We start from the raw sequence: 15378 nt of genomic DNA on the forward strand, positions 1-15378 counted from the left end.
ACCTAAGTTTAGTTTATAATCAAAATCAAATATATCTGTGACCTAAGTTTAGTTTATAAACAAAATCAAATATATCTGTGACCTAAGTTTAGTTTATAAACAAAATCAAGTATATCTGTGACCTAAGTTTAGTTTATAAACAAAATCAAGTATATCTGTGACCTAAGTTTAGTTTATAAACAAAATCAAGTATATCTGTGACCTAACCTATTTATGTATCCATAATATTACAAATTGCAAATTTCATTATTATAATAATTAAAAATGTCTTTAAGATAAAGACATTTTTAATATTTATGTAATAACTCCAGGAGATGACATAAAAAGGAAACTTGCAATTTAGGAAATATACATTATCCACAGTGAATCTGTTTTATTTGGTTAAAGGGACATTCCCGAATTTGGTGCACTGTAAGATGTTTCCGACTAATAAAATATTTCTACGATTTAACTTACATTTTAAATAAAAAAAATTGTTAAGAATATTAGTGTCTGTATATTCAATGTGTTTCTGGTCATCTCAATATTTGTAAGAAGCCCAAACTGGATTTTGTCTTCAAATAATTTCGTACGTATGAAAAAATTATATAATTTTTAGGAAATAAAATGAAATTTAACCTAGTACAAATATTAGAACGATCAGAAGGACGTTTAATATACAGCCACTGATATTTTATGCAGAAAAATATAATTACAATGGTTAAAAAGCCTCTGTTAGTTGATAACATCTTAAAAATTGCAGCAAACTCAGGAATGTCCCTTTAAAACTTTCAATGAACTAAACAAATGGACTTGACTCCAACACTTACTTGAGTTTTGAAATGTATGGTTTTTCAACCAAAGCAAAGAAAGGAAGCAAGTCCAACACCCGATTCTGAAAAACAGGGTAAATTTGTTAAATAGAATGGTAGTAAGTTTCAAATCATAGATCCAATAAGCATCATAGTGATCAAATATTATAAATAATGATGAACCGTATTACAGAGGTCATATTCATAGTATGCAGACTATTGTTTGTATTGCCACCAAGTTTCTGGCTTGAAAAAGACAATGTTTGATTGTTAGTTCGTTATGGCAGTAATTTTTCTCTCATTCATTTAATGTTTTCATTCATTAAAGTCTGAACCAAATTGTTAACAATTATGATAAATTACTCTCCTACGTTTCATTACTGTTTGAATTTCTCCACTTTTTGTCCAAACATAAATCGTGAAAAAAGATTGAATAATTCTGACATATAGTCTTTAGAAGAATTAGCAGCAAGTGATCTTTTATTAGTCTTCACTTCAGTAGTATAATGTCTTGTTTGTCATGATCAAACTCAAATTCAAACTTACATGGTAAAACACTGTGTACTTCATTTCCATCACTATCAGTGTTTACTGATAGAGGTGATACATCTAAACTATTATCACTTCTATCTTTAAACATACATTAAGCTGTTCTACACAAATACAGAGAGCCAATTTTCCATTTAGGCAGTGCAGAAATAAAAGTTAGTACTTAACAGGATGCATATTTTCTTAATCACCACTAAATCTAATAGTATCTCACTGGCATCATTTCCAGCATAATGTAATGATTGCAAAGGTCCAGCCAGTGCACCATGACTGGTATATCAATACTGTGGTACATACTACCCTGTCTGCTAATAGAAAAGAGTAGCCCATGAAGTGGTGACAGCAGGTTTCCTCTCTATATCTGTGTGGTCCTTAACCATATAACTGACGCCATATAACCGTAAATAAAATGTGTTAAATAAAACATTTCTTTTTTTGATTACAAAGACAGCATATGAAGACAAAGTTCAAATGAAATATTTAACACAGAGATTAGTCTTACTTTGAACGTGAGGTTAGTTCTTGAATCTGTGAGCAGGGTCTCATACATCTCAAAAACTGTTTGGTAGGCAGGATGACTTGTATTAGAGGCAAACTGAAATCAAATAAACAAAAGAAAGGAACATCCAGGATTAAAAAAACAACAACCAACAAACAAAAAAAAACAAAAAACAAACACAATGCCCCATTTCCGATTTATGTTATTTTTCATACTTACCAATTATAATACAATTAATTCAAATACAATTCTACTATTTATCTATCACATGTTCCGAAAGTAAAACAAGAGTACCGGTGAGGTACATGATACACCCATCAGGAATTTGATTGAAAACCATAGATACTAATGAATATATTACGAGTATGATTTAATTCTAATTATGTGAAATGTTTGCAATGGGATGGATGAACAGTTTGTTTTGGACCAATTCCTGATGACACTCTATCCATTGGAAAAGGTGCTGTCGAATTAATGAAGTTATTGTTCTTTATTAGAAAGGGAATTTTTTTTTAGCATTTTCTTCAAAGACTAAACAACATTTTCCTATGATGTGCAGAATATAGACAAATTATTTGATTTAGTTTATCACAGTTACCTAGCAATTGTATGTAACACACCATCATCCCAAGTTGTTCCTACATGTGAGGTTTGATGGTCCTGTATGCAAGATATGATCCGGACAAAGATTTACTGTTATGTGCAGTAGACCTGAAAAGTAGGTCACAGTGACCTAGTAATAGTACGCAACACACTGCCATCCCAAGTTGTTCCTACATGTGAGGTTTGATGGTCCTGTATGCAAGATATGATATGGACAATGATTTACTTTTATGTGCAGTAGACTGTGAAAAGTAGGTCACAGTGCCTTGTAATAGTATGCGACACACCGCTATTCCAAGTTGTTCCTACATGTGAGGTTTGATGGTCCTGTATACATCTGTATGCAAAATATGGTCCGGACAAGAAAAACTTAACAGATGGATGGACATATGAATGGACAGACGGATAATGCCATACCATAATATGACCCATCATAGACGGGCATATAAAAATTAATTCCCAATGTTACCTCTATCACAGATATACAATGTATAACGAAAATACACTGATAAATGACTGTGCTGTTTTATCATCTGAATTTAACATGAAGGTTAAAAAGGATTACTCACTCTTCTAGTGAAATGTCTCTTAAATCAAGATATGGTAATCTGGAATCAGATTCTGTCATTTATCGAATCTTTACATTTATGGTTAGCAGTTGTTTATTTTAATTGTTATCTATTTAATACAGAAACTTATGTCAGTATGGAAAATGGTTAAGGACAAAACAAAGTGATTTATGTATATTTTGATCTGTATTATTTGTTCCATTTGTAATTATAATAATAATGTTTGAGTCATAACAAATATGTTCAAAATCAGGCTACTAAATGCTCAATTGAAAAAACATGACATTACATTGAGTTTGTCTTTACCATGATTCATATTCTGACGTCGTAAATGTCTATAGTCCATCCCATCATTCTATAAAAATGTTTTTTTGTAAATAATTTCAGCTTGGTTTGTCTAAGAAGGAAAGTAATAGTGTTTTGGAAAAAAAAAAACCCAAACTATTTGTGTGTCCAATTTATAAATCAATCGGCTCAGAAATAACTAACTTGGGAGTAAATTCCATAATATGAAAAAAGGCGTTCCCTGTGGGACGGACTACAGTTAGGATGTTTTGAAATGAGTCACTGGTACTCTACTGATCTGGTAACATTCGATGAAATGCAGCCAAGATTTCTGCCTGAGTTCGTTTTAGTATGTTTCTGTCTTTTGTAGTATATTTTGGTAAATTTAGTATATTATACCTGTTGTGGAGTGTGAAGGTACTGGTTGGAATGAGAAAAATCTCAGAGCAGTGTTTTCCAATAATACAGTAGATTTATGTGACAATTACAACAGAAAGACATTTGTCACAGGACTTAGCTTAGTGAGAAATGGAGCCAAAAGAAACTTTAACATGGACTAAATTCGAAAAGTTGATGCTGTCCCCATCACTGCAAAAATGTAATACCTGTATTTTGCCTTTTTATTACGTAAAGGTGAGACAAAAAACCCCTCAAAAACAAGACAAATTCCATGTAATTCTCACCAATTTTCTCTAGTATGCCCAGATTAGACAACACTGTTTAATTCAGTGAAGTTTATAGTATTTTATATACCCCTTGGGGCAACATACAATTTATCATACAATAAATATATAAACATGAATAATAATTTAACTACAATATCCCAGCACAGATACTCTTGATCAATGTTTAAAAAGTGAAATCATGGAAAACAGCCATCACATGCTGGTCTACCTTGCTATCCAGCAGCAGTAGTTTGGTGAATAGCAGCACAGCCAGTTCTTGAAGATCAGCAGAGCTACTGTCCAGACACCAGGACCTGAAGTGACGCCACTGCATCAGTACAACAGAAACCATCCGTTCACCATACCTGAATAATTTGTACAAACACAGAATAGCAGCAGTTAGTAAATCCAGTTTTACTCACAGTAATCAATGTATGTTTATAGTTTTCATGCTGGAGTGTCAAACACTGATACATTCAGATAATTGGCAATTTTTACCAACAGATATAAAAAGAGAGACATGTCAAAAATTACAACGTTGCACGACCGTGATGCTGTCATCTGATTTAACTTACAATAAATATTATCATTCATGTACATTTTCAGTAATTGGTAAGAGAAGTTTCTGTAGGATATATTTATTTTAATTTGGATTGGAGTCGTTATGTTTTCTGACTTTTATTCCTATCATAGGACCTACTCAATGATGAAATTTTTTTTGTCTACATCCGTAATGAAAGAAACAAGCCCTTTATTGACAGATACATAATTTAAAATCTCTTGAGCTGGAGACAATGGCAGTTAACAATAAAGTTCATTCCTCATTATTTAAAAACATGTACATATAAATGCAGGCAAAAAAAAAGAAAAGGAATTTCTGTTAAACAACATCTCAGCATCTTTTAAACCTCAGCATCTTTTAAACAATTATTTAGTCCAATAAATTTTAATTTCAACACTTTGAAGAAAGAGCAAGACATTAAGATCGACAAAGATAGAGACAGAAAGAGAAATGAGAGGGTAAACTAACTGCTACTATAAAGCTACACATATATAAATACACATAAAAAAGAGGAAATTTGTTTAATGACTTCTCAGCACCTTTCACATCATGGTTATTGCGTATGTCTAACATATGGTTACTTTGACACTTGGTGCAAGAGAGAGAAGAGATAAAAAGAGAGACAGACAGATAGACAGACGGACGGGCGGAGAGACGATTGGAGGGAGGGAGAAGGAGAGAGAGAGAGAGAGAGAGAGAGAGAGAGAGAGAGAGAGAGAGAGAGAGAGAGAGAGAGAGAGAGAGAGAGAGAGAGAGAGAGAGAGATACAGAGAGATACAGAGAGAGACAGAGAAAGCCTACTACCACCACAAACACTTTCCCACACCAAAAGTCAACAGATCAAAGCTCACTTTTTGCGCAGGCTTCTATCACAGACAATATAATCAACCATGGCAACAAGTATGGTGTTGACGTGTCTGGCATCACTTCCAGCTCTCTTGGCCAACAGTGGAATTGAGACATCCAGTGTTTTTGTCAGCTGTAAAGCTATAACAGACTTGAACAACGAGAAGAAGAGAGAACCGTGACCTTCCTCCTCACTTCGTCCCAGTCCACAAACTTTTTTCTCTTCCAGCAAAGAGCTAATCAAGACATCGGCCTACAAATACAGAATATTTGTTTATAAAGAACCAATAACATACTAATATTATAACTACTTGATGCGTCTTCGTCTGTTAGTGATGTGTATTGGTCTATTAGTAACCACTGTAACATGTATGTTCACACAGGCAGTGGCTGAATCTCCATTTGGGTTGTTCTGCTATACAGATATACATTGTACAGGTTACAGTACATGCAACTAAAGGGGATAGTTTCAATGCATACTCAAGCAGAGGTCCCTAGAGATAGTGAAAACTTTAATATGATTTATCATTATGATTTTTTTAAAATGTTTGTTCGCTGTTTTACAACCAGTATTGCATGTAGAAGAGAGCTGGTGTTAATTTCATACAAAAACCTCCCATAATATGGCTTTTCATAAGACTCATTTACTCACCGAGGGATTCAACTGAAATGCAAGTTCCAGCATACACTTTCCTAGAGTTAAAGACGTCGGTGTCAATGCCATCGAGGCCTTGTGTTCTTTCTTCTCCAGAACAATCCCCTGAATAAAACATTTTACTATATTTAATAGTAACATTTTGATTGAAAATGTGAAGAAAAAACAACAACTACAAATTATGGCTCACACTCAGTATCAAACGATTAGATGCATATGGAGCATCACAACTTATGCGGAAAGTGGGAAACTGATGAAACCACAGTGAGGTTACATTGTCTACATATTTCGGCATAAATACTATCAAACAAAAATGAGCATTTTGTGCAATAGGGGTGAGGTAAAAAGGAAACACTATATCTCAGAGCAAATTTAATTAAGTCCTACTGGGGGTTGTAATAAGGGAGTTTATTTCTAAAAGGTACTTATGAAAACCCATTATGAAAAAAATTTCAGGCATATGCCAAATGGTAACATCAAGACATTGTCTTCGGCTTTTATAGGCTTGCTGTAGAGAAATTAATATTGTAAGCAAAAAACCCCAACTAATTTTCAATCAGAATTTTTTTTTAAAAATTGAATGAATGAATGTTTAACGACACCCCAGCACAAAAATACACATTGGCTATGGGGTGTCACAAATAGTAAGTATATGAAAATATAAAAATATAAGAGGACAATCGAGCTTTAAAACAGTATATGGCTAACTGTAATTATAAATATTTTTCCCTTACCAAAGAAATGTATTTCCTGCATTGTTCTTTTTCTGTACACAGAGACATGGATGCTTTAAGGATAAAACTCTCTACTTGCACATTTATGTTACCTGGTAAATGGAGTCGAAGAGTTGGCGAGCAAGCTTTTCATTATTTCCACTTTTCTTGACCGCATCAGTAAGTAAGCCAACTTTGCTGAGTTGTCCATACCCAGATATCAGCTGTGTGAGGGTGGGATGATCCAGGCGTGGGTCAGTCAGTGATAACGGTAACTGAGCAAACACATTTCTAGGAAGAAAAGTACAAAAAAGAAAGAAAGAAATGTTTTATTTAACAACACACTCAATACATTTTATTTGTGGTTATATGGCGTCAGATATATGGTTAAGGACCACACAGAAATTGAGAGGAAACCTGCTGTCGCCACTTCATGGGCTACTCTTTTCGATTAGCAGCAAGGGATCTTTTATATATACACCATCCCAAACAGAGTAGTACATACCACAGCCTTTGATATACCAGTCGCAGTACACTGGCTGGAAGGAGGAATAGCCCAATGGGCCCACCGACGGTGATCGATCCAACACCGACTGCGCATCGAGTGAGAGCTGTATCACTGGGTACGTTCCACCCCAGAAAAGTACAATTTAGTAGTAAATTAGATGGCTCAGTGAATCAATCAATCAATCCAAATAAATGCTAGACATTTTTATTCCATAAATCCATTTCCTATAGAACTTAATATTAAATAATTACCGATTGTTTCCCTTAGTGGTAATGGTTTCAAATAATGTTCCTTTCCATTTTTTACCAAATGTCTACCTGGTTCTTGTGTCACATTTATATGTATGCAGTGTCAATTCAAAGACTACTATTTGGTAAAAATTTAAATCAAACAGAAATGACATTGACAAAGGATTCAAAAGTTAAGTACAATAATAATTTTTTTTAAATAATAATAATAATAATAAAACTATAATGAAGTTCAAAATGATCTTAACTTTACATTAAGATCAGATTCAAAGGTCCGATGTGAAGATAGTTGAAAAAAAAAGGTTTCACCTAACAAAGAACTAGTGTTAATGTCATACCAAAAACATAATATATGGTTTTTCGCAACACCAAGTTTTAATATATTCCTTATTATTACAGTAACTGTTGCTTAAATTAAAAATGTCTGTCTTAGTCATGAAGTATTTTACCTGTCTCCCTGAAGATATTCTGTAAGTGTTTGTTTCAGACATTTTAGGTGTGTTGGTGGCAGACATTTTGTTAGCACCATTAAAGTCCTTTCCATCTGGAATACGACAAAGTAAAGCAATAAATAACAAACTATTATGGTAAAGCTCTGAATCATATGTTGCAAATTTGGGGACGGAGGAAGAGAAAAGAATGACTTACCCAGAACATCACATTTAAAATCAGGAATCTGCTGTTATACGATTTACTTCATTCTGACTGGATAGCACCACAAAAATTCCAAAATTGGCAATTTTTCATCTACTAGAAACATTTCCTAAAATTCATAAAAGTTCCTTTGATGAATTAAATATCATAGTGAATCTATACTAACTTCAATGTGGTTAAAGTACTCATCCTAAACAACCAGGGTTTCTGCCAGAGGGCAAAATTAGTATGGCGCCATACCCAAATTGTTTTGCAGATTTTATTTTTTTAAGTTGACCTTTTGATAAAATGACTCTTATCATTACTGAATAATTTTCTTAACCCTAACCCATTTTCTTTCTGTGAAGACCCCCCCCCCCCCAGAACCACTGTTGACTGCAGTTGCATTCAACACATGCATTCTAAAAATTCAATTCCAAAGCGCCATACCCATAAATTTTTTTCTGCCAAAAACCCTGACAACATCGACAGACTTACCTCGCCTGGTAAGTTAGACATGATTTCCACGTCACTGACATTAAATCCAACATCACTTGGGTGAACAACACACTTGCACAGCAGTTCCCATAGCTGAGAGCACCAAAGGTTGTCAGGAATGAGCTTAAAATACAGAGTACAACACATTTTTATCAATACATCTAAAATATTTTATTAGTAGTGAAGCATAATCTGAAAGTTGTCCAAAAGTGATGCATAATATAATCAAAACATTCCCAAACCCTAAATGATGGTGAGTTATTTGTATCCCAGGGCACATTTCACATGAACCGCCATTCTGTTCATATGTCATTTACGCAACTTTAAAATCATGTGAATTGCGAGTGGAGTATATAGTGAAGTGCTATATTTGAAAATTAAATGTTGCAAACTTAGGAAGGAAGGAAGGAAATGTTTTATTTAACGACACACTCAACACATTTTATTTATGGTTATATGGCGTCAGACATATGGTTAAGGACCACACAGATATTGAAGGAGGAAACCCACTGTCGCCACTTCATGGGCTACTCTTTTCAGTTGGCAGCAAGGGATCTTTTATATGCACCATCCCATAGATAGGATAGCATATACCACGGCCTTTGATGCGAGAAGTAGCCCAATGGGCCCACCGACGGATTACTAGAATTTTATTCACATATTTCCAAAATTAAAATTGAAAAATAATATCGAATGACAAAATCAGTTTAAAATAAATTTTAGTTGTACAGAACCATAGTACAAGTGTGTTAGGGTTGGGTAAGTCACTGGTTACGCAAATATAATTTGGTTACCTAAGTAAAACTCATATGATCCAACTTCCATTTTGAAATATTGTCCCCTGTATCTTAGGACAATGGTTACTTTGAATACATTGTTAGTTACCTAGAGTTCAAAAAGTAATTGATAATAGGCAGTGCTTCAGTTAAAAACAATAATACCGGTGATGTACATGATAAGTTCATCAAAAGTAGGTCACAGTGTATATTATTGTAATCAACACACCTCCATCCCAAGTTGTGCTTGCATTCAAAATTTGATGATCCTATATAAATTGAAAGATATGCTCCGGAAAATAAAAAAAGTTTACAGACAGATGTACAACCCCATACCATAACACAACCTGCCAAAGACAGGTGTATAAAAAGATAACATAAGAGGTGATTATGTCTGTGTCATGCAATGCAGGAACTATTTCAATAAAACTTCTTGGATAAGACCAACTGTGACAGTTTTTCAATCTCAGTGGCTTGGGCAAGTTGCTACTTTTTCTAATGACAGAAATATACTTATGCTATTTACCTCAAAAGCATCTTTGGGACATTTCCCCAAAATTACACACAGAAAATTCCACATTCTGATGACCACTGTACACTTTGCTCTAAAAAAGAAAAAAAGAAAAATGTCTTAGCTTGGAGCTCTTGGTAATCAAAACATTATCAAAGAGAATATACACAAATGTACATGTATTATCTTGTAAATCAATACAAAACTATTTTCTAACAATAACATTTTACTAATGCATATTTTTGCTGAATATAATTGAGGTTATTAAAATTATAGTAAGTTGCTGGTTAGTAACACAGTATTGCATCAATTCAAAATGAAAGCAAACACATTTACTTTAACATAATGATGTTATGAAGGTAAACATATACCGGTAGGTGTTTCTTAAAATACTGCTGTGTGAAAATTTAAGTTTGGAACAAAGAAAGAAAATGAATGCTGAACATTTCCAAGTTTCATTGTTCACATTTTATTTGTTGTATATCCCTAGAAAAACACAAACTAGGTATACTTTAAAAAGGGGATCACCAGAATATGACCCTATTTAATACACCATGGTATATTCTGCGAATTCAAAGAACCATAGCTTAAAATTTACATTTACAAATAAAATTCAGTGTCCGCTGGTTCTGACTTTTATAATGCATTTATATCAAACCTGTTGTATTCTTCCATCTCCTTGGGAGTGAAGAAATATGTTGTCCTATGACTGGTAAACAACATGGCTGCTTTCTCAATTCCAGCAAGAGCCAGATGTTCCAAGAAGTACTGGATACTCTCAAATATACTGGCTTTCACTTTACCAACATCTGGAGAAGAAGAAAAAAGTCATATAAAGATATGAATGAATAATTTACCTATAAATACACAGATCTTCATCCAAAGGTTATAATGTAGTTTAGGAATGACACAATAATATGGATTTTGTTTTTCAAATGTAATTTAGCAAATCATATGGTTTTTATTATCTTTGATCCAATAGATGCCAAAAGTAAAGCTATTAATGCATCTAAGTGACAGACGTGTTGCAGTCCATCTTTTTTGTGGGGCAGGATGCAGCTCAGTGGTTAAACACTTGCTTGAGATGCAATGGATCACAGATTGAATATCGTCAATGGACTAAGATTTTTTCTCTGTTCCAACCATTGCCCCACACCTTATATACCAAAGGCTGGAGTATGTACTGAAAGTGCTCATAACAGATCCCTTGTTGCTCTAGTGGTTGAAGCAACCTATATGGTGGTAGTGGGTTTCCTCTCATTTTATCGACAAACCACACGTTAAGATACCAAATAGCTGTACTTTAAAATGTGCCGAGACATATTTCTTTCCTTTTTTGTTTGTTAAAGTTTGCCATCAACACATACAAAAATGGAGAGAACTACAACTCTTGATCTGGTTATTATATTTTGACAACATACAATATATCATAACTGAAGCATAAATATTACTTTTTAAATAGGAGCACAAGAAATTACCCGACAGTATTTCTGTTGGTGTTAGTAGATCTTGCCCAAACACCCAGGTGTAGCAGTCTAGTGGAGCCAGCAGCATATCGAACCAGTGAAGGGTGTCAGACAGAGAAAATGTATCGCTCATTTTGTTAAGTGTTGAACAACTCGACAGTCCTTTTTTCCCGACAGCTGCCTGACCACCTCCTTCAAACCTGTCAACAGATAGTTGAAACATTAGTAACAACATCTTTGACACTACAATACAATTTATAAATCTCAACTTAAGAGGTAGCAGACATATATTAGCATTCAAAAGCTGGCTATAAATAAGAATTCCACAAACTTATTCTTTGTCACTCATAGTTGCATTGATAAATGTTCATTTCCATCTATGTTATAAAATATTTTTTTTTTAAATTCAGATTTTAAATTTAATAAATTTAAAACATTTTATAAACTTGCACTGCAATGATGATTCACATTAACAAATATTAATAATATTTATTATCCATGTAGTTCAACATAACCAAGTTAATAATAATCATACGAAGCACATGTGTAATAACAAGTTTTATTATCCACATAGTTCAAGATATTCAGGGAAATATAACCAGTATGACCCACGTGTGTTATAATGATTTCACGTGCACAGTGAATGACGTAATTTTGTGAAGCGACGTCATAACTTAACGACGGATTCTCCAGTGTAAACACTTTCGGAAAATGACGTCGTTTTGTGGTCTTTTGTTAGTCATGTTTGAAACATTTTGACATGGTCCTAGCTTGTTATTCAAGAAAATAATATTTGGAATAATGTGGATAATAAAGAAATTATTACACTTATTTTACGAAACTCGTGTCAGGATTCATGCATTACCCTCGCTCTTGCTTGGGTAATAAAAAAATCCTGACACTCGTTTCGTATAATAAGTACGACACACAAGCTTGTTTAATAACCTCTATAAAAATAATACAATTAACAAGCATTGGGATGAATGTACATACATGTAGCTTTAACTATAAACCATGTCTCTTTTGTCTAGGACTTATAGTGTGTGAGAAATCAACCTAAATGCGAGTGTTTGTTAGATATTTTTTACTAGGTACAATGTATTAACAGAATTTAATTTTCATTAACATCAGTTACCATAAAAGACTGGATTGTTCTGACCAATTTGGAGTACATTTGTAACAGGTTTGCATATCATCCAGTAGGTTTAGGTCGAAGAATACGATGACTAAAAGAAGTTTGTTTTGTTTAATGACACCACTAGAACACACTGATTTATTAATCATCGATTATTGGATGTCAAACATTTGGTAATTTTGACATAGGAAACCCGCTACATTTTTCCATTAGTATCAAGAGATCTTTTATATGCACCATCCCATAGACAGGATAGCACATACCACGACCTTTGATATACCAGTCATGGCGCACTGGCTAGAGTAAGAAATAGCCCGGCGGGGATTGATCACAAACCAACTGTGCATCAAGTGAGCGCTTTACGACTGGGCTACATCCCGTCCAAAACTAAAAGATATTACAAGTTAAAATCAACAATTTGGAGAAAACTTTAAGTGTTTTCTCTTTTATAGAGATATTACCTGTCCTCAAACAAGTGCATTCCCCCCCCCCCCCCCCCCACCACGCAAGTGGACTGGTCCGATCATCCCAACAGATAATGGGATGGCCTAAATCTTCTACAGCATGCTCCCTTGTAGTTCCGGTCATGTGACTATAGCTTCCTTCTTTTCCACTGAGCGCATCACACGGATGACAGGAAGCGGGGAGGCACGAGTGGGAATAAACCCTTGAGGACAGGTAATATCTCTATAAAAGAGAAAACACTTAAAGTTTTCTCCATTTCTTTTCAATATTATCTGTCCTCAAACAAGTGCAGCATTCAACAGATGGTGGTGGGTACCAAATCCGAAGATGCTCTTAAAAACTCCCAGAGACCAGAGGGAGACTTACCAGTGGAAGAGTTAGGCCAACTATAAAGACCCGTCTTCCAAGGGATGCCCATCACAGCCCAATGCAGGTGATGTTAGGAACAACAACCGAAAAGGCGGCATCCGTCAGCAGTGGCAAGCCCGACACCAAGAAACCAACAGGAACTGGAGACGGAAGCCACATCATATGCAGGTTCTGACAGGGTGGGAAGACGTAGCCACAAGGGATGCAGGTATTAGGTAACCTCCCAACGTATTGAAGTGTTATTAAAAATAACGAGCAACAACATTGTATGGGTGTATCCATCAGAACACTGAACTAAACAGGTCCCTGAGTGTTTTCTGACCAGTACACCAAAAACCTGTTAGTCCAGTTAGGAAACATAATACCAAATGCATATTGTGCAAAGGAAAATGATATCCAGACAAAAGTTCCGGCACCAGTACGTGAAAGGTGCAAAAGAACAAATGTCTCAGCAGTCCTCAGCTGTCGATTCGAAGGACATCTCAGTGTGCAGCCTAGAATCCAACAGCAACCCTCAACGGCGACGAGGACAGCTAGTGTTCACCAGTGTCTGCGCAGCAACCACAGGACCCAGATGATGGAAGCCCTCGACATCCTTAGTGGAGATGTCCCTCAGGTAAGAGTTGACAAGATGGAGTCCGTCGCTCAGAAACAGCCAGTGAGTATGTGCTGGATAGGAGTGTTTGCAGAGACATGGTGGCGGCCAGTGCATGCCATTCATGCGGGTTTGAGGCAGAATGTCCAAGGAGCCACAGTATTCTTGGTAATGACTGTTAAGTGCGTCTGGTGACAAGAAAGGAACAACCTCGAACGGCATTGGCGAATGAGCGAGTCCTTTCAATATAGTGGTTCAGAGCTCGAACAAGACACAAAGCCAAGACTTCAGTATCAGCCGGACCCAGGATGGACGATAACTCTTGGACCACATACGATTGCGGCGGTTGATCAGGAAGCTGATTCTTCGCCACAAAGTTTATGAGGAACCCCAAGGTAACTGACTTGCATTCACGGTGAAACCGAACTAGGTCCACATCTAAGGCATGTAGTTCGGAAACACGAGCAGCCGTTGGAAACCACAACAAGAAGACATTCGTCCGAGTAACAGCTTTCAAGGAGGACCCTTTCATCGGCTCATAGGGTACCACAGTCAAGGACCTCAAACCCAGATTCAAGACCCACTTAGGAGGATGAAGTGATGAACTTGATCTTCTGATTGAAACCCATGAATCATCTTATGGATCTCCGGGTTAGCAGATAACTTCGTACCAGTAGCAGGATCACGGACAGTAGCGAAGACCGAGACGTAACCCGCAATCGTTGAGCCTTTGAGATTCAGAAATGTACGGAGGTACACCAGGAATCAGCCCGACAAGGCACAGGAACCGTCTGAGACTGGAGTTGATTCCGCAGGCACCATCAGACATTGTACGCCGCAGTAGGAGATGATGGATGAGCCGTCAGAATTGCCGCAGTAGACTGAGAAGAAAAAACCTGCTTCGTCAGACCTATGGCAGTAAGATCCACGCGGGTAGGCGGCAGAAGCGTGGTTGTGAATGGTAGAGCCAAGATGTGGGATACAGCAGCAGATGAACCCACTCTGGCAGAGGCAGCAAATGTACATCGGTGCGATCAACAGCAGACAACAGTATTGTTGAAACCACTGTAGGACCCTGGACATCATCAGAAAAGTCACGTAGCACCCGTGAACAGGCAACCCAGTCGTTCTGGTCATGGCCCGATGGAGACCCGGACCGTGGATGGTCCCGTCTGGATACCGGAGAACCGGACCGTGGGCGGTCCCGTGTGGATACCGGAGAGCCGGACCATGAACGGTCCCGTCTGGATACCGTGGACCCCGCATCCGCCGATAATCGTCTTGGAGGAACCGATGGAGCCGCTGGATTCCGTGGAGAATAGCTTCGGCTTCGACCACTACAGTGATCCTTGGACCCTTGCGCCCGCACCATTGAAGATGGGTCAGAACGGCAATCCGAAGATGATGGACGTTTCGATGAAGTAATACCCTTCTCGG

At 36.3% G+C, this 15378-nt stretch overlaps 1 protein-coding gene across 1 annotated transcript in view; it reads right to left on the reverse strand.

Annotated features, from left to right (window-relative positions):
- LOC121379650 (DNA-dependent protein kinase catalytic subunit-like) overlaps positions 1-15378 on the reverse strand; it is a 113535-nt gene that overhangs the window by 61565 nt on the left and 36592 nt on the right. The window contains exons 33-43 of the mRNA XM_041508298.1: positions 11390-11577; positions 10570-10720; positions 9927-10005; positions 8625-8747; positions 7943-8037; positions 6851-7028; positions 6022-6129; positions 5375-5622; positions 4191-4326; positions 1843-1935; positions 810-874 (exon numbers count right to left, since the gene is read on the reverse strand). Of these exons, the coding sequence (XP_041364232.1) occupies positions 810-874; positions 1843-1935; positions 4191-4326; positions 5375-5622; positions 6022-6129; positions 6851-7028; positions 7943-8037; positions 8625-8747; positions 9927-10005; positions 10570-10720; positions 11390-11577 (1464 nt within the window). The remainder of the gene's footprint in view (positions 1-809; positions 875-1842; positions 1936-4190; positions 4327-5374; positions 5623-6021; positions 6130-6850; positions 7029-7942; positions 8038-8624; positions 8748-9926; positions 10006-10569; positions 10721-11389; positions 11578-15378) is intronic.

Source organism: Gigantopelta aegis, chromosome 8 (assembly GCF_016097555.1).
Source record: "Gigantopelta aegis isolate Gae_Host chromosome 8, Gae_host_genome, whole genome shotgun sequence".
NCBI lineage: Eukaryota > Metazoa > Mollusca > Gastropoda > Neomphalida > Peltospiridae > Gigantopelta > Gigantopelta aegis.